The sequence below is a fragment of the Aythya ferina genome, assembly GCF_964211825.1.
Source record: "Aythya ferina genome assembly, chromosome: 22".
NCBI classification, from domain to species: Eukaryota; Metazoa; Chordata; class Aves; order Anseriformes; family Anatidae; genus Aythya; species Aythya ferina.
This window is the reverse complement of record NC_140320.1, coordinates 6,296,322-6,321,533: the sequence shown is the minus strand read 5'-3', so window position 1 is coordinate 6,321,533 and position 25,212 is coordinate 6,296,322. Positions and strand designations below refer to the sequence as shown.

Sequence of the window (25,212 nt, the reverse complement as noted above, 5' to 3'; positions counted from 1 at the left end):
AATGTGTGTCCCTGCAGACACACCAGGGATTTGGTGGGCTCTGGAGATGGAACACCATTCTCACCTGTAAATGTGGTCTCAGTAAGCCATTTAGACCTCATATTAACTCTCACAATCATTAATTATTTCATGTTTTTGATGTGGGCAAGAATCAGATTACACAGGAATCCATCAGAGCTTTCACCCCTTGTGATTCAATTCCCAGGAGGAGACGGTGTTATTGTAAAGGTGATGCAGCTTCCCAGGGGATATTAACCCGTGGACTCTAGCTCAGGTACCCAGTAGGCATTTTGGCATGTAGGGAGGCATTTCATGGTCTGTCAGGAGCTCTCTGTTAAGTAATTGTTTTACATCCCATCCCATTCCGTTCCTGGATGTCTGGGAGCGTCCTGCTATGATTCAGCACTCTGGGCAACAGAAAGAATTCCTTTAGACCTGAATCGAGAAGGGAGACCTCCAGAGCTGCTGATGTAGTGGAAGTGGTTAGGCTGTGGTCATCATCTGAAGCCCTTTGGCATAGAATCTAACTCAAGGTGTCACCAAAGGAAAGCAGTGTGGCTGGGTTGAGTGTGAAAAGGAGCTGCTGGTCTCAGTCCACGTGTCAACAGAAAGCACTTCTCCAGCCTTTGCTGAAATTAAGGAATAGAAATTAAGGAATAATATACATGCCTATGCAGTCTGTATCCCTGCAAAAATGCCTCTGTAGGTGTGTGAAAGATAGTGGGAGGATGTGCTCGCTGCTTGTCCCCTGCCCCAGCTGTGGACAGGACTCAGTGGCCACCGTGGTGCTCCCTGCCCGCATCCAGCTCCCCTGGGAGTGGGGGGACGTGCACATGGGGCCGTCCCCACCAGAGGCATGGGGCAGGCACACCTTCACGGGAGGTAGGGGTGGTTTAGCCTCCGGACAAACAAATGCACCAGCAGTTAAATGGCATTAAGTGCAAATGATTGCGAGCAGCCAGGACTTGCAAAATAACCGCTGCAAATCTGTGCTTAACACACCTTGCTCTGTTCACACATGGTGTAAGGATGTCTAATCCCATTGACGCAGACTGGAAATATGCTTGTTTTTAAAATTCTTTTCACGCTTTTCCTCCCTGTGGGAGTGGGCAGACACATTTTTCTAGAAACTTCTGGCACAATTAGCAAACATTCATTTTTTGCATTTATCAAGGAAGAGTCTGCTGCACAGCACCATTCCCAGTGCAGGGTGTGAGATGAGCTGGGATTATCTGCCTCTGCTGGCACGATGAAAGGGCAGGGACTTTATTCCTGTGCTTCTGTTGTTCCATCTCTACTACTGTGGAGAAGTGGCAGCATCTCATCAGCATGGCCTTGGGCAAAGAGCAGGAAGGAAGTTTTAGGAGCAGGACAAAATGGCACTCAGCGTAAATGACCACTTCCTTTTATCTGTCTCCACAGTGAAGCGAACTCCAAGGTAATGTTTCTCAACTTTCTGAAAGTTGTATGGAATACAATAAAGGTGCAGCATATAATTAAAGTTCAGATGTATTAATTAGGGAATCTGAGAGCTCACTTGGAGATAAAAGAGTAGCAGATGTGTTAGTGATGAAAAGTTGACATGCTATAGAGAAAACCTAAAATCAAAAGCCTCTGAAATGTTTCATGCTCTATTATTGCAGGATGAATCTGTAGTTCAAAGTCTTCCCGACTACTTAGCACATTCAGTTTGATCATCTGGGCATTGATACATATTTTTTCTTTTACATCTTCTCATATCTACCTTCTCCTGCCCAATAGTTTTGATGAGGATGTGCCCCTGTACATAATATAAATACTGGGAAGAGTGGCAGTGTTTGATTCTTAGCAGGTCAAGTGTCTCTGAGAAATGGTTATTAGTTACAAAGAGAAACATCTCAGTATCTGTGTTTCTCATTAATGATGCACTATGAGCAAAACCAAGAGTGTTGAAATGAAATTGTCAGAAAAATATCGGCTTTTTTATAAAAAGATATGGTGATTTTTTTTTTGTACCTTGAAATTGATATTTAGTAATGATGTTCTCATTTCTTTGTATTTATTACTATCTTTGAAGTAGTTTTTAACATCCTGCTGACGTGTATTCATAGAGGAAGAATAGTGAAGTTAACAGCCCTGGAAAAAAAGTGAGATATATTCATGTGCTGTTGATATTTAGTCTGTTAAGCACAGCAGGGCCCCTCACACAAACCTCCCACCTGGATTTTCAAATGTATATGTAGACAAACAACAAAGCACCATTGTGTCTTTCTTTGTACATGTAAACTGTTCTTTTTGTTGTGGAAAGTGTGCAGTTTATTTTTCTTACAGCTCTCCCATTCCATTTCTCTCTCTCTCATTGACTAATTTATGCTGGGTTTTATTTATTTTTATTTTGTTTAGCATTGTAGAAAGCAAAAAGGGGGGGAGAGTTTCTGGGCCAGATTCTCCAGCTGGTTAATGTCTCTGCATAGCTCCCCGATGCGGATTGAGCTAGAAATTCAGATTCAGCTGCTGAGGATCTGGCCCTTTGTCTTTAAAGCCAGCTGGAAAGTCACCACCTGGTTTTAGAGGAGGAAGGGTACCCAAGAGCTACGCTGCTTCTTAGCGTCCTTGTTTTTTCTCTGATCATTATTGATCACTGTTGTGTTCTGCTTGTTTTTTCTTAATTTGCTTTTTTATTATTTTCCTTTTTATATTTTATCCAGATCCCCCCACAACTATCCCTCCTCCCACAACAACCACCACCACTACCACCACCATCCCTACCACCATCACAGGTATGGTACCTTCATAACCATTGGAAATGTCCTGAATGTTTATTGTCTTTTATGTATTTAAGCAGAGCTTGAAGCCTGGGGAAAAACAACAAACAAATCTCTTGATTTTTTTTTTCTCAAATACATCCACTGTGTGAGTCCTAATCCGGCAGTTCAACGAGTTGGATAGTCCTTACTGCAGGTGTTTCTGAAACATGGAAATTGCCATGTCAGAAAAAGCTATTAATTCAGTTACTGGTGGCAAAAACTGGGTACTTCCAAATGAAGCATATAAATAGCCTTAGAACTCAGTTAACGCGGGGAGTTGTTTCACCCTCAACCCCATCAGTACCAATTTCTGAGCAGTTTGTACTTGGAAGCATAAAGTTTGGTCTTTAGTGGTTTAATTCACCTAATGTAGAGATGCTTTTTCTCATGCATAGGTGTTTTGTGTATTTCTGTAATAAGCTGTCTACCTCAGTCTCACAGAAAAATGAATTCCACCAGTTATTTTTGTATTGAGTCAAAAAGTATCTGTAGGAGCCTTTTTGAGGAGCTGGCTTTTAGAATTTAGCTTTATGCCTGTCTGGTAAGAAAAGATGAACAGAAGCAACTAGGTGATCATGAGACACCACTATTTTACACACATGCATCATATTTCCTCACTAGACCCAACTTTCTCCGCTCATAAGAAAGCCCTTTCTAATTTCTCTGTATTCATTTGCATTGTCATTTTTCTGATGTTTTCTTTTTCAACTGCTGCTTTTGCTTTTTTTTCATTTTTTTCCTTTTTTTTTTTTTCTTTTTTTTTCTTTTTTTTGAGGTAGAAGTGACAAACTGAAGGTGAGAATGGACCATTGAATAGCTAATGGTATAATGTTTATTGTTGCTCTAAACCATCCCCTTTGCAAATACCGTCACGTTTTGTTTGCTTTTATGATTTTGCTCAGCTGATTCTAACTGTCCTGTTCAGGGCATTTTGTGGCTTTTTCCTTCTGAGGTTTTTACAACCAAATCAGATTCCACTAGCATGGACAAGCAATTGAAGTCTTTCTTCCAATGTGCCTTAATACGCACTTTCTGTGCACTGTCTTCCATATATCATTGTGTTGTCTGGACTTTTCCATTTTCTGTCTTCCTCTTTCCAGGTGGCTATTAATAATATTGAACTCCAGGCACCCAGGTTCGGATGCTTGAGGCACTCTGCAGTGAACACTTCCCCATTTTGCAATTTAGTCACTTTATTTCAGTTCTGCTTTTAATCTCTTAACCAATTTTCATTCCAGAATAGTTTTCAAACTTCATTATTTCAAAGTCTCTCTAAGAGCTTTTTGCAGAGAAACTTGGTCCAGTGTCTGTCAGTGTAAAGAAACATGCATACAGTTCTCTTTTGTTTTACAGTAATTTGTTAATGCTTTCGGTGAATTATAGAAGGCTAAAAGGAAGAATTTGTCTTGATGCTTGATTTGACCCCATTATGTTTATGTCAGTGCCTGGTAACATTAACAATTGTCCTTTTCCCTGGAACTGAATTATTATCAGCCTGTCATTTCAGGGATCACCTGAGGACTTACTGTAAAAGTGCATGCCAACCTCACCTGCTATTGCAAACTCTGAAGTAGTAGTTGTTAATAATAAATAGCAGTATTATTGCTTGCTCTTCTGCTGCAATCATTGCAACTTGTTTGTGAATTTTAAGTATCCTCTAGGCTTCTTCACCCAGACTTTTTCCTCAGTCCCGTGTGTACATCCATAACCGCAGTGCACCAGAGCACCACTGACTCTGCCTTAAAAAGTGAGGAAACTCCATTTTCTCTTTACTCTGAATAATTTCTCACTTTCCTCTCGAGCCTGTTTCCCCTTATAATATTTCCCATCCAGCATTCAAATATTAGCACTTGTAATATAAATTTAGTTCCTAGTACTTCTTCAGGCATACAAGGATCCCAGGATGTCCTTAGCCTTTGAGGGAGCCAGCAGCATGATGTGCCTGGGTGCAGTGGGTGAGTTGTCACCATCTGGTCGCTGCCAGTGATTAAACTCCTGGACGTGAAATCCATTAAGGTTAAATCCCTGCTCCTTACTCTTCCACTCTTGAGCTTAGCACCGTGGGTTCTTCTTCCTGAGAAGACATTACTCCATGGTAATGATGGTCTTTCAGGAAGTGAGGGCTTTCTGACATGATACTTCCCCAGCTATTCCTCCTGGGTAACTTCCCATCAGAGCAAACCATTTCCCTGAACGCAGGCTCAGCACTACCCTTTTTGAGGTTGTTACACTATAAGGAAGTTTGACTAAATTGAAAAATGATTCAGTGTGCACTGCTAAGATTCATTGACTAGCAGTTCTTTATTTCCTTTACAAGCAGAATTGGGGGTTGCTTTTTTGTCAGGCTAGCAGAAGTATTTTGGTTTCAGGTGCGTGTGACTGGCCTATGCTTTTCTCACATCTCTATTTGCAATGATGGAGAATCTACAAGCTTGCTGACCTCCAGTTTGCAAATCCTGGACAGGTTCAGTTGCCTCCTTGATGAATTCCAGTATTGGTTTTGAACTACTGACAAGGCTAGAAATGTAACGAAAATCTAAAATTGTTCATTGATACCAGCAGTTAGTGCTTATGGTACGTAGGAAGAAGATTTGCTAACAAGAAGCTGAGAAGGGAGATTTCTGTATTCTTTCCTGACACTGATGCAATGTTGAACCTTCTTAAAATGTGTCTGCCCACAAGTTAATAGCTTTTCTCACAAAGAAGAGCTAACATTTAGCCTCACTTCTTTGTGCATAAACGTTTTTATGTATGTTTTCTGTATGTGTTAACCAAGCAACGTGCCTGTACTCCGTTGAAGTGGATGATGCTGTGTGGAATTTTACCCTTTTGGTAGTCACCAAAACAGTATGCCAATATAGCCAAGTATGACAACTTTCTAAAATCCCTGTCTTTGGATGTTACTGTATCTTTGGCAGGCAGCTGTGTCTGTATTTATCTTAAGGTGAAAGCTGCACTGGTGGAGTGTAACGTGTGCTCCTCCTGCCCCAGAATAAGGGTCACACAGCTGGGCATTTCGGTCCTGCAGGTAGCCCACCACCTGTGGCTGGGTAGCCAGGTCTGATAAACGGGTGGCAAAATTAACTCCTGCTTCCAACCTGCACTGAATGTTAGTAACTGCTGCTGGTCATGCAGGCTCCCACTGCCAGGCGGTACGAAGCCTGGAAATGTACTTTCCTCAATAGGTACAAGATCTTGTAGATGAAAAAAATCAGGTCAAATTAACATAATCTTTAGAATTACATAGCATAGCAGTGTTGAAACACTTTTTAAAGCCTCAAGAGACAATTGATAACTTAATTCCTGTCATCACCAAACTGTTGAAATATTCTGCTGTGGCATAATGGCTTTGTTAGCAGATGGGAGCGTTTCTTGTTTCCGCCAGCAGGCAAGGTGCGAGTAATCTTCCAGCCAGGTTAAAAACATTTGCTTAGAATGAGGAGAGTTTTAAATCTATGTTATTTGACCACCATCTCCCCACCCCTCCAATTCCTATTTCTGGTGTAATTCTGGCCTAGTTTGTGTCCCCTGAAGCCACAGACTAGTTCTGAAAAGCAAATTTTTAATTTAATCGGGAAAAAAAAAGGTATGGTGGGGGGAATGGAAAGAAGAGACCTGCACTGAAACAAATTTTTATGTCCAAAACTCGTGTTTGTAGATGCCCATAGAAAATTTTATTGGAATTACTCTTTTTGAGTTATTGGAGATAACTTGTGCTGGCTTCATTTTTCCCTGCTAAAGCTATCTAATGGAACAATCTCAAAGGGCTACATTTGCTACTCCACAGGCATGGTAAGTTACTCATTTTGAGCAGCTTCCAACAACAGACATCTTTTGTACTTGCTTTACATACAGTATTTCTATTCTAACTGTGTTCAGACATGACAGGGAAATGCAATTCTGCCTCAAAGAGTTTATCTCTGAGTGATGATAGACACTGTTCAGCAAATATGAGCTAGAGCAATAGGTGCAGCAAACACAAGAGGGCAAGTAATGCAATGTGTAGGTATATGATGTAGCGTGGTCATTATTGCCCAGCCTTGGGGTGCAGTGAGCTCCGGGCTGTGCTCACAATCCCTCCCTAGCCCCCCTGAAGTCACTGTGTAGAGCACAGGGTGCCTTTAGCAGCTGCTGTTGCTTTACAAATCAAAATGCTGCACCAGCGCTGCTGTGGGCTTGACCTGCAAAGGCATGCTGAGCTGATAAAGTAGTATTGTGGCACGGAGGTTTGGGGGAAGATCACAGCTAAACTCTGAAAAGCTAACATACTTCTTTCTTCCAGGAGAAGGAAAAGCTGAACAGTGGTGAAGTTTCCAAAACAGCACGACCTTTAAAGCTTTTCCTCTGTCACTGTTGCTTTGCTTCAGTGTAGGTGCTTGAAAAGATTTCCTGCGTGACATTTTGATCTTTTTAGTATATCCTCCAACTGCATTGATATTCTGACCATCCTTTGGTGTTTCAGCTGTTATCACCGGCAAGCCCTTTTTTTATCAGTTCAAATTGTCCTTGTGGCTTTCTTCATTAAGATGTACAATACGATACAGCAGAGCAAACCGCATAATTTGAATTACCCCTGGAGTTGTTACTTGAAATACTGGTTTTGGACAGCTGTTGTTTCCTGGGAGATAAAGGTTCTTCATAATAACCAAGCCCTCATCTTTGGCATAAGGAAGAATGGAGTGTTTTAGCCTGCCATTTCAAACACTCTTCTGCTGCCTTCTGGACTTGCCTAGCACATACACTTCCACGCCCCAGGATCTACAGAGTTAGCTGTACATCCAAATTTGCATTTATCACACTTCCTCTGCAGCTAGATCTTGCAGGTGTCTTGGCAACCATTCTAGTGGAGACCTGAGGGTGCAACATGCATGCACGTTACCAGTATTTCAAGCCTTGCATTGGGTGCTATTGATTCTGCGAAGCCCAGGCTGTCCATCTTGCAACAGTGCCAAGCTGGCAGATGTGACTATTGCATGTCTTTAGTGCAGTTTTAAACCCTATTTTTAAACCAAATATCCCTTAGAATATGCAGTAAGAGGTGTGCACGTTCAGGGGGCTGAGGCATTGCTGGCAGTGGCTCTGGATTAAAAATTCCCAATAATGCTCATGCCCCCTGATGAGACCCACTGAAAAGCACTGAGCTCGTGCTGTCAAAACACTACAAGATCCTCTGGGATGGCGAGTTTTTTTTTGTAAGCAGGCCCAAGAAAGTTCAGTTTCTCTCAAAGCTGTTCTAAAGTCAGCAAGCTCCACAACAGGAACGGTTAAGTGATGCTGAATCTGAACGTTGCATCTTAACAAGTCTCATGTATTGGCTGAGCTCTCGTTTTTGCCCGTGGGGGCCATGCATTAGCTTACTGGAAGTGAGTGAGGGCGGAGATCCTTTGTGTATACTTGACAAAGGCTATGTAGATGCCAGCTCTGTATGGTCCATATAAAAACCACATTTTTATACCATATTAGCTACCTAAGAAGTAATAATATATAGAAATGTTAAGTTACTGAGAAAGAAATGGTGTGACATTTTCAGGCCATGAATTCACATGCCAGAAAACTTCTTTAAAATGAGGATAATGATTATTTTATCCTTAGCAGAAGTTTTTTATTTTCTGATTACATCTGGTTGTGTGGAAAAACTACGGTTGTATGGGATTTATTCCAACACTAATCCAAAAAGGTAGTGGGTGGGAAGAATGCAATAAAAGCCATTCTTTGCTCAAATTACCTTGCAGCAGGTTTGTAGGAGGTGAAGAGGCAACGTGGGGATTACTGAAGTACATGTGCACTAGCAGCATCGCAGGCTTTAAATCTGACCAGGTATGGTTGCTTGTGTTTGTTTCTGGTGGTGGTGTTCACGTGGAGTTTCATCATAAATAGCGAGCGTGTCTGTTCCCCTGGCAGATTAAAAGGATGGTTGTGGTCGGCTCCAGCCTGGCTGTGCGGGCCACACACGTCCTCCTTGGGTGCTTTTTGGGGAGCCTCGTGCGGGGCCAGGTGCTGCCTGCCTCCCGGGGCTGGCTGCACGGAGACTTGGCGTGGTGATTTGCTTCCCCAAATTATTTATTGCTTAGCTTTTGCTTTTAGCTGAAGCTTCAGCATGTCCCCGGTAAAATGTCAAGTTAATTTACAGATGATACTGCACTCTTCTGACATTTTCATCCGGTATGTGACCACATTAAAGGGAATAAAGGAAGAGAGAATAACTCACAGGCCTGTTAAAAATGAAACGAAATCCAGTCTTCTGGTACCACTTACAGTCAGTAGCAGACACGGTACTGTCACGCCTGGTGTTATGGGTGATAATGCAGTGAAAGCGATGCAGAAACCATCTTTGTGTCCTGCCGAAAACTTGGATGTTCAGGAAAGCGAGGGCAGGAGGGAGCCGTGCACAGGACACCCCATCCCCTGGGACACCTTGAGCTGAGCATGGGTGGAGTACAGATGGGCAACATTTGCACAGGTTTCGTATGCCACAGCGTGGTGGGCCAGCTTTCTGGACACAAGGTGCTTCCAGCCAGAGCCAGCAGAGCAGCGTGGGTGAATGCCTGAGCCTGCATAGGTTGGTGTTGGCCACTGGATGAAGTTGCAGCTGGGTCTGTAAAGGTTCTGGACACTATATTCAGGAGGTCAGGATTTAAATAAAAAACAAAATCCTTTTAGAGCTTGCTGGAAAAACATAGAAAGGCGTAGCCTGAGCTGCAGCACTGATTTAGGAATATTTTTGTTCTTGTCACATACAGCTTCCATACAGATTGTGATTATTTTTGTGAAACATCTGCTCTGCAAATCAAATTGTCCCTGGGGTGCATTGCAACATGCCCATACACAAAAGCTTTCAGCACAAGCTGGAATCACTTTACAGAGGTCCGTCATATAGGATCATAATGCACAGTACATTTTTATCCATCCTTCTGAGGAATATTTGGAGAACGGAAGAGCTACTGCGGTTTTTCACTTTGTGGGGATTTTTAAGCTCTTTTGCCCCTCAGACAACTGTCTCACAATGTAGTTGAAAGGTAACATGACTGTTAATGTCTAACAGGTGTCACAGGTCAGTGGAAATTAGGAGGATTTGCGTAGTTTTTTTTTTTTTGTTTGCCTTGAAGGTTTGAAATAAAGCAGAAATCTTCTGTGTATAGTACAGAACACTGATACCTAAGGTTGCTGTGAAAATGGTACTGTGAAGGGGTCTGTGCTTGACCTGGTAACTAAATGTGAAGTAGTCTAGAAATTCAGAAAGAATAAGAGCTCCACAAGTCAGTGCTCAAGTATCAAAGTATCAAGTAGATATTCATAGTTATTAATATCTATTGAAAGTGGTGAAAAAAAAGAAAAAGAAAAAAAGCTGTATATGAAACGTGTGTTTTGCTGTTATTTTGATTAGGTGCTGCTGTAATGCTCTTTGCAATAGCTGTGTGCTGTTAAGCTCCAATGTATCAGTGTATTTCTCTAAGGCTGTAGCACTGCAGTTCAACTGAAGAAAGAAAATAAGCATTCAAGTTTGTGAATTTAATTTAGCTACTAGGGTTTTAATTTTCTCCATTGTGCTCATTCTGTTCAAGGCTGTGGACTAATTACGGACTGGTTTAAAGGCCCAGTCTGTCACACTCAGCCAACAGTTTTAAGTTGGAGACAATCCATTTGAAAAAATTAGAAGGCATAACAGTGGAGCTCGTAACTCAACTAAATGTTGCCCAGATGCTTTTGTGCAGTAATTTCATAAATGCATGCAGATACGTGTGTGTGTGTGGCTGCGTAGCTACTTAACAAAGTGGTGAATGCGTAAAAGTTGGGTGTTGCTCGAGTTTTCTTGTTTGGCAGATGCCACCATCTGTATCACAGCACAGTGTGTTACTGTCCTCATTCAAGAGCTGGCCATGGTAAAGTCTGTTCTTACCACTGATACTAAAAAGAAATCATTATTAAGTGAAAAGTGGAGCTTTATGGAGGCCAATAGTTATATTTTGACTTCCCTGTTTAATTATGAATCAGTCCTCCAGTGAACTTACATACAGGTAGATTTTGAAAGACTGCTACACTGGTTATACTTCTACATAGAGCAACTTCTGTTGAGTATTCCTGATTGAAATCAGGAAAAGAACCCTTGTCTGTTTCATCTTCATCTTAAGGTCAAAAGTGCCACATGGAGCTTCTTTGTTTCTCTGCTTTTCTTCATCCTCTCTGCTTTGCCACATCTTGTAAAACAGCCCTGGTTCAGCACCAGCTCATTTGAAATGATATGCATCAGCTTTGTGCGACTGTGTGACTGCGGTTCACACCTGTCACTTACGACCAGAACGGTGCTTTTTGGTGATGGTGAAGTCTTTCACTGGCTTTGCTAAACCTTTAAGTCAGAAACATATCAAGTGCTTCCTTGTCACTCCATACATGAGAAAAGGGGGGATGATTTTTCATCTAGGGTCTGGGGCAGAAGTCTGATCACTGGAGTTCTGTATGTCTGCTCTGGCATATAGAGATGGTTATTCTTTTTTTTTTTTTTTTTTTTTTTTTTTTTAAAGTTTAAAGTTAGCCAATCTGTCTTAAAATTCTGGGTTGTCTTAGCAGCAACATTGCAGGGCCTGGGATATTCCTTCTTACATAAGGCAGAAGAGCGATGGAGCTTGGCGTATGCACAGTTCTACATATATATTCATTAATTTCATACCAAAGCAATGATGGCAATTTTTCTCCCCTTTGTAATGCAACTGCTGTAGTAGTGTGTGTGTGTGTTGGGGTGTATTCTTTGCTTTATTTTAACGTGAGATTATTCCTCTTTGGAGCACTGTGTATTTACAATCATTCTCAAAGAAGACTCTGGGATTGAACTGGACTTCCAGACAATTCATTCTAAACTTTAACTGGTCTGTGTTTCCTATTGCAATCATCCAAACCATTTGCTAATCATAACTTTGTCATTCCAGCTGCAGCCAACATGTTGTTTGACTTGGATATTTGTTCGCACTTACAACTGCTTGAGAACTTTATTTTTTGTAACCTGTTGGTCTCTGTCCCCAGATGGGGAAGCGAGATGCACTGTCCAGTTTGCACTGTTTCTTGACTAATATCTCTTCCAGCACGTGAATACGAGTTTGCTTTCAGCAGATTTTCTATTTAGTGTAAAAGCTGACATAACTTTTTTTTTATTTCAGGAAGACAGTAAATTGAGACTATTTATAGATGCCAAGATGCTATCTCAGGAATTAATACTCAGTTTTATAATCCTTTCTAAACACAACTTCCCCCCTCACCTTCACCACCATTTTCCCCTTCACCATTTGCTTGGTAAAAATGAGGCATTATTTGAGGATTGCTACTCAGAAACAAAGAAGAGTCCCAGTCTTGTTCTCATCTGTGCTTTGGAAGGCTTCCCTTGCAGCCTCCACCAGAGTTCCCAGCAGGAGAACAAATGCTAGCATATTTAAGTGTGTGTTAGATTTGATTGCCAAGATGAGAACAGTATATGTTGGCAGTGGAAACAGGCTAATGACAGCTTGATAATCTGTTATGCAAATTTTGGTGTAGTTTGTTAAATTGTGCAGGGTTTATTTGTTTTGCTTTTATAATTAAAGCATGTAGACCTTGTATCTGTAAGCATTGTGTATTCCTTGTATGATTCCTGTCCTCATTGGTGCTTCAGAAAACCAGACTAGGGCTGTCCTCAGCTAAATTAAAAAGGAATGGGTCCTCACTTTTCCACTGCTTTTTCTGAATGTGCAGGAAGGCTACCCTTCCTAGGGTTCTCCGGACAGCAGTTAATTAGCAGAAACACCAATGTGAATTGTCCATTGTTGCTACAAAACCGAAGTTCCAGGCTAGTTCGCAAAACATGCAGTAGAGCGCTTCATTTAAACATTGCCTGCATCAAACCAAGCAGAGTTCTCTGAAGCCCTGTCTTTGCTGTGAATAACCACATCTGGGCTTTACTGTCAGTTTAATCTGGGCTTTGCTGTCAGTTTAAGAGTGTTGATAGGTATTAACAAAGTTGTGGTTATATCCTGAAGAGTCAGACTATTACAGCAAGCAGCCAACAAGTCTGTCTAGTAAGAGCAACTGATAGGTCCTAGCAAACAGGAGGAGGATATGTAGGACCAGATGAGATTATCTAATAATGGGACTCTGGATAACATGAAGGACATATGATTCAGACCCAATGGTATCTGAAATAGCATAATGTGCTGTCAGAATGGAATTGTCTAGAAAAGCCTGTGACTTTGGGTCTGTCTGTAGAACTGCACGTTCCAAACACCTTTGAAGAGATGAAACAGTTGGCAACTCCAAGAAATTTCCCGTGGCTTGCAATGTCAATGGAGTAAAGTCAGCTTTGTACCAACAACCACCCCCTAAAAAAAATAATTTAACTGTTGACCACAAAAAAAAAAAAAAAAAAAAGTTTGAGGGTGTGACCCAGTGAAATTCAGCTCCAGAATTCAGGACATGTGTTTCACATCAGAGGGACTGGGAATATCTGCTTGCATTTGTCCATTCTAGAACAACTTTTTTTACACTGAAAAGAGATGCAGCTTGTGGGCGCGTGGTTCAGCATAAGGAAGGCAAAAAGGCCATGTATGCAGTCAGTGTGCAATGAGATTTATCATTTGTTTGCCAATTCTAAAAATGGTCTGGACTCAGGGGGTTACACTGTGAAGGAGAAGAAACTGAAACAAGATTCATTCACTGTCTCCTGCCAGGTGATCAGGTACCTGGACTGGATGTTGGAGGGAGTGTTTTGGTGAAGGCAATGTTTGAATGTGTAAAAACAAAAATATTTTCTAAGCATCAGCTCTATGTGCTGGAGCTCTGTGTGCTGGTCCTGAGCTTCTGTTTTGGTACTTACCAACAGAAGAGTTGGTGTTGGTGTTCTCCCCATCTCATGTTCCCATGACTTTGCAACCACCAGTAATTGTTCTGGCAAGGTCCTGGAGAAAAAAAAAATAAATAAAAATTTACTGTTTTCCTCAGGCTCATAGCTTTTGAACTCGAGGCATGTCTTCTAAACAGTGCAACTCACTTCAAATGCTTTTTGCCTTTCATTTTATTATTGCTTGTCACGCAATGTTCTTTGAAAGCTTGCTCATATATTATCTGTTCCATTTTTTCCATTTTCCCTTTTTTTGCATGCTGTTCCTCCTGTTTCTTCCCTTCCTCCAATCCTCTGTTCCCGTGTGTAGACACAACGGCGACGACAGAACCAGCAGTTCACGGTTGGTATCACATTCCTGTTTATCTTATTTCTCAGCACTGCTGAGTGGCAAGACAAGCCTGGGAAGGGGAAGAAAAAAAGGAAAATGTAGTCTTCAAGGGAAAACCATGTTTCAAGTGGACTGATCTCATAAATATAACATAGTTTTTAAGACTTGAAAGTCTGTCTAGTCTTGTCATTTCAGTTGTGAGTTTCATAGCCAGTTGTTGTGGTTCCAGGCCAGCACCGATTCCCAAAATCCAGGAGAAATGACACACATGTAAGAGGAGTGCAAAGGAAGCAAATAATTTATTCAGCAATCTCGATTACTGGGGTAATCATTTCAAACATTAAAAAGAAATCTGGCTTTTGAAAATACGAATTCAAATTTAATTTTTTAAGAGATGCATGACATTTTCAGTATTTTTTAAATTTTATTTCAAGTTTATAAGAGGTGGCCTCCAGCAGGAGCACCAGAGTCGAGCGGCATGCTTGGTATTCTGCGGGAGTTCGGCAGACAAGCCCCTTGCCTTGGAGGTCAGAAGGGAAGTTTTCATTATTACACTGCAGAAGGAGATTTTAAAAACAAATAGCAACACTTTCTTATCAGCATAGCAGTCTAGCAAACTAACCCTTCTCATCTGCTCAAGGAAGTCTAGCTAACAGCTTGACAGCTTCCTTAGCTTCCTACATTTTTAAAGCAAGCTTAAATAGTCACTTCAGACTGAAAGTTGAGCATACAGTTTTTTGGCACAAGCTTGCTTTTCAGCTGAAGAACCAAAACCTCTGACAATTCTAATTAAGACTAATCCATGTTTGAGTTTGCTATTTTAGTGTTGTTTTTTTTTTTTTTTAAGTTTGATAAATTGACTGTTTTTCTTATTGATATGAAATTATATAAGCCAGAAGTCTGTAGTGCTGAACTATCTTTTTTTCTTGCTTTCTCCCAACAAAGCACAGCTCTGGTAATATAGGCAGATGGAGGACTGAGTAAAGTTGGGGTTAAACAGCACTGCCCCTACCAAATGGAGGGAAAAGCAGTTCTTTTTCAAATTTACCTACATGGATGCATTTTTGCACTTTATGTAAAACTTGAAGGCGTTCAGGCATACTTCTGTTTTCTATACGTTGCTGATCTCCCCATGTACGTTTTGTATAATGACAAGATTCAACATCAGTAAGTTTGTAGCTACTGCCATGGAAGTCATGGCAAGGTAATAAAAGTCCCAAGTGACATCTCATCACGCTCTACACTAATGCGTGTGAAAGTCAGACGAAGGCAAAAACGTTAATCACCCAATCATCACCCCTGGGGAAAGTCCTGAAGGCTTTAAAGGCAGTGTAAGACAATGAACATGGGAGCATAGTTGAATTAAATAACAGCTTAAGAAAAGGACTTGTTAGCTTTAGGTAATTGATGTTACAGGAAAATATAGGTAAACAATTTAGCATTTTTCATGTAGATGAGGCTGTTTTCCATGGCAATAGAAATTAAAGGTGGTTGATCTACTAAAGCACTTACCCCAGTAGTGGAACTTGAGAAGCCTCTGAGATCCTGTCAGTTAAATCAGCTGGAGTTGCTCTTCCCAGCTCCTCGGGGGCCACACAGGGGGGGTTCTTCCATCAGCTTTTGGCCAGCCCTTGCAGTGCCATGCTGCAAGGTGGGCGCTGCGGGCACAGGGTGCTCACCACTGCCGTACTTCAGTTCAGCTGAGGTAACCGTGCCTTTGGTGCCAGGATTTGCTAAGAAAAGGTAGAACCTTCAGGCAAAATAACAAAGAGGACTGCGCTATCAGAAAATAGTACAAATTCACATCTTTCTGGTTTTTTTCAGCACTAGAAATCCACATGTGCAGGGGTTGATTCCTAAACGTGGGAAGGGTCAGATAGTTCTGATATTAGCCTGACTTCAGGCATCTTGGGAAGCCTTTTCTGACACACAAGTCCCCTTAATCTGTGGATAACTGGAGCTGCTCTGGGGAAAAGCCCATGAGAATCTGATTCTCCCTGAGGTCAGACCGGGAAGCTCTTGCACCAGACGGGGAGATGCAGCATCACAGCCACATCACCCTGGCCTGATTCTTTGGTGCAATCCCTGATGGTTTCCATCTCGTGGAATCTCTCCATGTTTGTGTCAGGGAAAGCCATAGAAAGCACATTTTTAATTCAAGGAAGGCTTCTGAATATTTTAACATCTGGTGGGGAGGAGAGCAGCTGCATAAGATTGACAACTGAAATGACAAGTAAACCTAATCAAATTAGTTCTGACAGACTTTTTTGCCTTAAAAATCAGCCTGTTTTGTACTGAACTCCACTGTGTTTGCCCTCTTGGGTTCTTTTCCTGCGAAGACTCCGGGGTTTCTTTCCAAGCTTGTATTGCTGGAGTGTGTATGGAGTATACCAGGTGTTTATGTACGTTGGCCATTTGTTCTTACCAATGTCCAATCGGAGTGAGCATGTATGTGAATGACTAGAAATGCATGGGCATGAACTAAAGCCAAATGGATTTTCTCCAAAAACGATTTCAAATGAATTGGGGGAAGAAAAAATAATAAAACAAAACCAAACCAAACCAAAAAACAAAAAACAAAAACAACCAACAAACCAAACCTAAAAAAGAGATTGATAGCAAAGAAAATGAAACGTAAGGCTAGTGTGGAACCAGCACAATACTTCAATCGGGGAAAGGATTTTTGAGTAATTTAATTTTTTGGAGTGTATCCTAGAGGACTGGGGGGAAAAGGAGTCCTGTATGTGTATGCATGTAAAAGCGGTAGCAAAACCCCTGCCATTCCTGTTTTCTTACGGAATGGAGTTAACAGCAGCAATGCATGAGTGACTTAAAGCACGAACATTGTTAACTCTTTTGTTTAAAAATGAGAGTTTAACTGTAAATTTTCTGATGCACTGTCTCCTTTCTCTGCACTGTTCATTGCCAGAACTCCAATAACAGCATGGTCATGGCCGGCAGGAAGGCTTGTGCTTCTGCTGCACTGCACTACACTGGGTTTACTGAACTTAAACCCTCCTTCCCTTCTCTTTTGCACTTCATGTGTCAGGGAGCCAGTGGGGCTGAAGCACTGGTGCATTTTGAAATCGCAGTTCCCTGCCTGCACGCAGTCAAAATGAGGGCACACGTTGGTGCAGCTGTGGCAGCACCGGCTCTGGAAGTCTGCCACCACTGAACTTGGAAAATGTTTTTTCCCCATTCCCTTTCTTCTCTCCTGTACCCCTCCTCCCCCTAAAAATCAAAATGCAAATTTTTGATTTCTTAAATGTGCTGGCTCCACAGCTTTCTAAGGAACACAGCCTTGCAGGGTTGCTGCCCTCTGAGAAAGTTTTTGTGTGAGATTACCAAGCTCGCTTTTTGCCTCCTGTACCAGTAGAACATGTAAAAACAGCCATGACCTCATACACGATGTTCTTTTGCTACAGCAAAAGTAACAAATTTTATGTTTTTCCCCCACCCTATGGTAAGCTAAGAGCTTAAACAAGCTTCTTAATGATTTTTAAATCACACAGACAATGCCCATTGCCATGCGTTACGTCTGCTACATGTGTTATGCATGTATGTCTTTGGGCACCTGGGTGCATACACCAAAGGGACCGGCAGCTGGCGATTCCTCCCAGCAGCAGGCTCTGGCTCCATACCAGGGTGCCCCGAGCTGCCTTCAGCTCCCTTCCTGAGGCAGAAGGAAGGTGCTGTTCTTTTAGGATAGGCAGAACTTCTGCTAACGTTAATTAGAAGATAGGGTGTAAAAAATCTCTTCTGAAGCTGGCAAAGCAGGAAGTCTGGAGTGAAGGTTCAATGGTACGAAAACATCCCAAACAAGAGTGAAGAGTTGCAAGAAAACGCGTTGTCCATAATAGAGCAGAGGAATTATTTTCTAAGCTGGAAATACTTCCTGAAGGCTGATACGAATTTTTGGTCTTAGCAAGGTTTTGTAAACAAATATTTAACACTTCTGCGTTAAGCTGTTGTTGCTTTTTCCAGTTGTGTTCAATCTCTGAAAATGAGTCTGAAGCCAAAAGCTCAGCCATGCCAGAGCACTAGTCAGCTTCCAAATCTTGCCAAATTAAACAGCATACAAGGAAAAAAAAGCCTCTGTGCTTTCTGCATTAGCATTATCAAGCAGCTCTGTCTGTCCAACTGCCTTTTTTCCTTTTTAAAAATGCCCTACTTAAAAGTGCAACTAATAGTAAATACATTTATAAATATATTTTCCAGACCTAATCCTTGGGGCAATTGAATAAAACATCACAAAGATCCATGCACATGTTAAGATTTCTGTTCAGCCCTGTAGAATACACAACATAAAACGGAATCTGTAATTGGTTATTTACAGTTTGTTACAAAGGAAAAATTATATTTTGCTTAAAAATTGGAGGTAACCTATGAAGAAGTTCAAAGCATTACTCTGTCAATAAACCTGTAAATAAATGGTGTGTTCGTTTAATTGTCTAAACACCTGTATCAGGCTTCAGGATATGCAACTCAGCTTGCTGGTTGCGCACTTTTAAGATTTATTATTTGACAGGGAAATTGTATCTGAGTGAAAAGTTAGCTTTCATTTATTTAAAAGAAGTTGCAGCAGACTTTGAATACATTCTGATCAGACATGAAAAGAAGGGACTTTAATCGCTGATATGAAAGTTTAATGAGAAAAATCAAGAAGTAATTTACCACATTTAAAATGCCTCACAACACATTTTAATACTGTTCAGTGGCATTTTTAAGTATACCAGGTGCAGGTAGAAAACGAATTGTTGAATTGTTAAATTTTCTTTTGAAAAAGATTTTTTTGCTTCATTAAAAATGTAACATTGCCCTTTTTCATTATTGAGAAAATGTGGTTCCTTGTAAGTGAAAGGGAAGACTATACAGGGGCAATTTTAGAGAGAGAAAAGTTGAATGGCTGTTCTGCAGAGCACAGATTTGCATGTCCAATGCTTCTGTGAGTCAACTGTAATTATTTTTTTATATATTATCGTAAAAACTACCTGAAATCCAATAGTGGTGCAAAAACAAATTTCTAGCTATTAATCTAAATGGCTTCCTGCTTTAGAAGATAATTCAGATTGTAGATTCCCGATGATATATTTTAAACACCATCACTGAAAAAGAGTTTTATTTTTAATGAGATATATGTATTGCTTATGGCTTTCCAATAGGAGACAAGTCTGCACATTGATTATACTTTATTAATATCTTTGTTATTTAAGCGAAAGCCTTTGTCCTAGGAAAAACACGTCTCTAGCCCTCTGTTGCTACCTCCTCCCCAAAATGTAAAAAGTAGATGGGGGATGGGGGTATTTCTGTTCCTCCAAGGCCAGCATCTTGCAGGTAAATTCTCTTTGTGCTCCAAAGCCCCTGTAAGCACAAGGAACCTGTTCTCCAACGTTATTCAGGAGCATATTTAAGCTACATTAGGTGTTTGTTTTTTTTGGTGTTTTTTTTTTGGCCAGTCATTACTTGAAGAGAGGGGTTATCATATACTGCAAATAAGCCCAGAACTCAAATTGAGATCCGTTAGCATTCACTGGATCCATTTTACAGAAACTGGGCAAGCACAGAGCGTGTGTTTAGCTGCCACTTAGTGCATTAACAGATCACTGAATTGCTGCTGCTCTCAGTTCTCCCCACAAAACATCTGGATTTTTGTCAGTCTTCAAGCTTTTGCTGACAGTTTTCCAAATGGCCGGTAGTGATAGTGTTTCTTTTGTGTCTGCCTTTTGTGGTCACAAGAGTTTGTCTTGTCGAACTGCTTTATCAGCTTTGAGGACAGATACTTTTTCCAGAAATGCACTGAATTTAGGAAATTAAAAAAATAGTTTCAGATTATTATTTTTTTTTTACAAAAGGTACAGCCTGCAGTCTGCAAGTACAGATGCCTTACAGTTTTGAAATGTGATCCTCAATATTCTTTAATTTATAAATTGCTGTGCTTGTCAACATTACCAAAAAATATTTAATTTATCAGGAAAATTGGAAGAAAAAATTACATTGACATGTATATATAACCTAAATCAAACCAGAATAAATTGGGAAATTTGCCCCTATTTGATGAGTAAAAGACTGAGTCTGGGGGTTTCTGCATGCTGTTATGAATGAGTGATTTTGATTCACCTACATGTTTCGTGTGTTAACAGTGTAGACTGAGGAATGTTTCTGCCAGTCTGTCAGTAATAAAGTAAATGATTGGAATTCTGAAATACAAGTTACTCTGCTCAAACCAGCAGAAGATGGCAAGTGATTGACTCATTTTTTCCCCCAAGAAATTCATCCTCAGTTCTTAAGTGTGTTGTTTTTGTCACTTGAGAAATACAAAGAAAAATGAGTTTGTTTTTACTTGTAAGGCTTTACTCAGTTGCCAAATTCCGCAGAGGAGCTGGACTATGGGGATCTCTCAGGTAAGGGCTAGCACCTAGGTAAAGCACTGCTCTTCTACGTAGATACTGGTTCCACTGATTTCTGCGTCTTGGCCATTTTGCATTGTATAGTCGCTATGGTGTGGCAATTAATTGCACACAGTCCTGCAATTTGGAAGTTACGCTGTTTTCTGTTGGGATTTCCCTCCCATTTTTGGGGGCATTGGCACCCTGTTGTGAAACCTGAAAATGGGGGAGGCACATTCAGAGCAGTGGGGTTCACCTTTCAGGTTGTGCGCCAGCTACTGTGGCCTCAGTAGCTTGCAATAATTTTCCTAACACTAATTTGGAGAATGGTTGAGTTGAAATTTTGTTTGTAAAACACTCAACTACGCTGTAGTGTGCAAAACTGTCTTCAGCAAGTGCAGCCGGCTCTACGTCTAGGCTGTTTGGTAAATTCTTGTAAGGGGAATTTCAGGTGGGAGGTCAAAAGGAGGTGATTGTTTTATTGGCTGAGACAAAAAACAATGATTTGGACCTCTTTTTTATCGACAAGCAACTGGAAGTTGCATAAATACGACTTTATAGTTGGTCCTTGCAAATTTGCGTGAATTCAGATGAAAAAGTAAAAGCATCCTCGGTGGGTGAGTTGGGGCAATTGGTATGTTCAAAAACAAGGGTCATAGCAGTCTAAACCTCTGATCTTCGTGGTTTGACAGGCTTCCTTAGTGCTTTTGGAAATGAGCCCCTTTTTCGCTGCCGCTTCCCAGACAATCTCTGCAGCTCCCTGCGGGATGGGAAGGAGCCTGGAGATGGCCAGGAGCCACCCGGTGCCCACCACCCATCCCTGCAGGGTCCCTGCCCTCGGGGGGCATGCAAAGAGCCCTGCCCAGAAGGGTTTGGGTCCAGCACTGTTAATTCCCTTTTGCAGTTTACAAAGTGAACGAAAACTAACACCAGAAAGCAAAGCCCTGAGCCCTCATCTTTTTCTGTAAAATGCTTTAACCCAATCAAACCAGCAGCATCTCTTCCTGCAAGCTACTATAGGTATGCTTTGGCCAAGAGGTTAGAAATGATTGATTAATTCGATATGTATTCTAACACCTGAGCAATACTAATAATTATTGTTGCAGGCCTGGGCCAGATCTCATAGGTAAGAAGCACTAGGTGTCTGTTGAATATCACTGTGTGGATGGAAAGTAACTGTTTTGCTCTGATAAGCTTTATTTTTTTATTTGTATTTTTTTAAAGAAAATACATATTTTGGTGAATGAACAGAAGAACGGGAAACAATTCCACAAAGGAATTCCTCAAAATGGGTGTCTGCTAGCAGTCCTGTCTTTCCCTTAAGTGAATCTTTCTCAGCTTTTGGTAGCAGCACAAGTTAAGTGTAGCATGCCGTTGAGAAGTGACAGTACTGACTGCGGAGGGCGGCGGGGGGTGACGTTGTTGAATTTTGCTGTTACCCTTGCAGTGCAGTCAGCGACACATTCTCTTTTCTCAGAAAGTTGTGGATGTGTTGAATGGCTAGTATGTCTTTCTGACGATATACTGGAACTTTTCTATTTTTGTGAATCTTAAATGTAAGTCAAAATTTGCTTCAGATTTTCCACAAAGCAGTGCAAGCACAACTGCTGGCCGTACCGAGCAGGTGAGCGAGCACCCTTTCTGCACTAACATACACCCATTTTGGAGCATCAGTTTTGAAGACTGATTTTTTTTTCCCAAGAATTTCAAGATTTCGTTTGTCGCTATCTACATTGTTTGTGTACGACCAAAGGGTGACTCTACCAAGTCAAACCTACCGGTATTACTGGGAAATAGAGAACCAGCCCTGCACTGTTCTCTGCTATGACCAAAACTCTGCCCTCCATCACATAACTCATGCCCAGACTCCTGAGAAACTGACATAGGATCCCGTTTGTGGACTGGTGTCAGCAAATTTGAGCTGTCAGACGGGTAGCACAGGTGAGTGCTGAGCCAGCTCTCCGTGGGAAGCGCTGCCCCCCACCTCCGCTCCGGGATCGGCTCCGTCCCCTCTGCCCCCGGGGCACTGGAGCCTGCCCTCAGCGCCCGGGCTCCAGCTCAGCCCTCCGAGGGGTGGCACGCTGCTGAGACGTGGTAAAACTGAATGTGTTGGTCCTGCTGCAGTGTTTGCTCAGTGTGCTGTTCGTTTCAGGTACTCGTGTCCTGCTAAATGCTTCAACGGAGGCTCTGCCAACTGTACAATTAAGTAATGCGTCTGTTGCCTTGCATCCAGGTAGCTAGTTTCCAGTGTCGTGTTAACTTTTGCTGGTTGAGCTGTGTGTGTCCATACCACTCACAGACCTTTTGTTCCTAACGTAGAAGAACAGTGCAGAGACAGTTTGTCTTGCGCTTCTGCAGCACAGATTGACTTCTTACTCTACCGCAGCGCTTTTTCAACCTAGTGGTGTTACAGAGACGTTCCCTGCAGTGCTGTGTATCACCAGTCCAAACTGCTACGTATCGGTGTGTATGTATGTGTACACACACAAACATATATAAATATCTATGCTGCTGTGTGCTACGATTGCAATAATCCAGTTAATCTAATTCCATACCTGGGTATTTTCAGTCCCCTCAGGTGCATTCTGGTCTTCTTGTTTTGCTCAGTAGTGTTGATACACATCTTGTACAACATTGAACAATCAAGAAAGACCTGTGTAGCCTTTACATCTGGTTTGATTAACTAATCAAAACCTGATTAGCACCTTTGTTCAAGGGGGATGCTGATTAATCAATTACTATTGATTGTAAGTGTGGCTCCATTTTCTAGCAGAGAGAAGTCTGAAGAAACAACCAATAAACATTGAGCACCTGTCATAGTGATTAAATTTATTAAAACAAAATGCATTATTTTTTATGAAGCGATCTTGAAATGGGTCACTGAAGAGGAGCTTATTGATTGAAGAAGGATGAACTCCTTGAATTTCTCTAGCATAAATTAGACAAAATTCAATTACAATACGACGAACAGGTTAACACTACTCTTTAACAGTCCATCAATAAATTAGAGTAGGGGTAGCACACTTAATGCTGGACTATAGTAATGAATAATATTATTGTTCATCCTGTCATGCAGGTAGTGATTACTGTCCTCCCAGATTGTAGATGAAGACTTTAAAGTGTTTCTGAAATAATGACAGCCTGTTCTTCCCCCTGCTCTGCCCACCAGCACCCCTGCCTGCCCACCCCAAATTTTAGTCATGTTCCATGATGTCAAAAACTCCATTCTACAAAAGGACTAACCAGCTATTCATCAAAATAAAATTCAGTGGCAAAACGTTAGTGCTAACTTCCTTTTAAGTTTTCTTCGTATTAGGAAAGAGGAATAGTTGGTTTATTAATATTTCAGAAGTGCATGAGTGACTTAAGGTCATTGCACCTAAATCATGACCAGTAGAGAAGTGTGGAAGCCTGAATCATGTTGGTGTTTTAATTGTGCCATAAACTTAACAGGAAGAAGAAAAGATTGGTAAGTTAGGAATTCTTGAAAGAAATTGATTTAGGTCTTCTTTTCCCTAACGTGATGCAGATATTGCATCTAGGAAGCACTGCAGCTATTTATATGTACGTTGTATACATGTACATACGTGCACACAAATTCAACCCATGTTGTGCTACATCAGTAGCTTGAAATTAATTTTCACCAAGAATAAAAGAGACATTCTTGTGGGAGCGCAGCCATAAATCCAAATATGCCAAAATTAATACCTATACTATATGTTGGTGAAGAACTCTATCAATTAATCAGAAGCAGTGCTGGAACACACTGGGAAAACAGCGAGATACACCGTTCAAAGCAATAATAATAGCAGAAATTGTGCTAGTGGGAAATGTGAGCGACTGGCTCTGTGCTGGAGGTGACCCGCAGACCTTCTGTGCTGCTGGTGAGACTGAAGTCAAGTCACTTGGGAGTTTTTCACCTCTTCTGCAGGCTTTAGCAATAAAGTGATTCATTCCTTGTAGGTCCAAAGCTTTTAACTCCAATGTAATTGATATTTAAAATACTAGCTAGTGGAGTCAGTCAGATCTGATCTAGTCCTTTCTCTTAATCTTGAGATGTTGCCACGTATAAAAAGCAAGAGCAGGAATACACGTGAATGTGCATGTATGCATATATATATATATATAAAGCCTCATTAAAAACAGAATTTAATGGAACCTTTTTATGGAGTGGTTGGGAGGAGAAAAGTCTTCCATATGCTAAAACTTGCTGTAGTTGCTTAACCCACATTATTAGGATATTACCATTAAAATCTGCCAGCCTTTTTCATACTCTTGAGGCTGCAGTAAGTGATCTATTTTTAAACAATTACTTCTGAAAAAATATTAGAGAATTTGAGATCATTAACACGCTTATTTTAAAGCATCTCCCCTTGCACAAAAATAAATACATAACAAGTAAGATTCTATGGGTTTAAAATGTGAATGTCAGCTGAGAATATTTACAAGGGAAATTAGCAGCATAAACATCTCCTTTGAGTTCCTTGTTACCACTTCCCTGAGTCATTTTCGGTGATCAGCTACTGGGGCTGATGGCTGTCATTGTTGTCATCTGCCTTTGTCCTGCCGGGAGGTAAAACTGAGACCAGTGTGGGTTTGTCCTTTAGCCAAGAAAAAGGTGAGCAATGTGAACTGAAGTTGTGCAGCCCGGAGTCTGCTGTGGGTGTGCTGCTACATCTTTAATCAGATTGGCTCAGGACTCTAAAAATTTTAAATTACATGAGTTAGTAGGGTGTCAAATAGGAACCAGTCCAAAAGTGCGTTTACTTTCTCTGTGTGTAGTGTTTCGTGAATTACACTTTCTGTTTAAAGGAAAACTTCAGGTTTTTTTGGTTTTTTTTGTTTGTTTTT

The 25,212-nt window shown here is 41.1% G+C and overlaps 1 protein-coding gene across 8 annotated transcripts in view; it reads left to right on the top strand.

Moving 5' to 3' along the window:
* Nucleotides 1-25,212, top strand: part of CADM1 (cell adhesion molecule 1) — a 176,486-nt gene that overhangs the window by 141,875 nt on the left and 9,399 nt on the right. Inside the window, exons 8-11 of one of the 8 annotated variants that reach the window (XM_084495641.1) lie at nt 2,688-2,759; nt 13,955-13,987; nt 20,323-20,376; nt 22,514-22,594. The exons of 1 other annotated variant lie outside the window; for it this stretch is intronic. In XM_084495641.1, coding sequence (XP_084351767.1) covers nt 2,688-2,759; nt 13,955-13,987; nt 20,323-20,376; nt 22,514-22,594 — 240 coding nt within the window. The remainder of the gene's footprint in view (nt 1-2,687; nt 2,760-13,954; nt 13,988-20,322; nt 20,377-22,513; nt 22,595-25,212) is intronic. 6 more of the 8 variants (XM_084495642.1, XM_084495643.1, XM_084495645.1 and 3 more) reach the window with 6 other exon arrangements.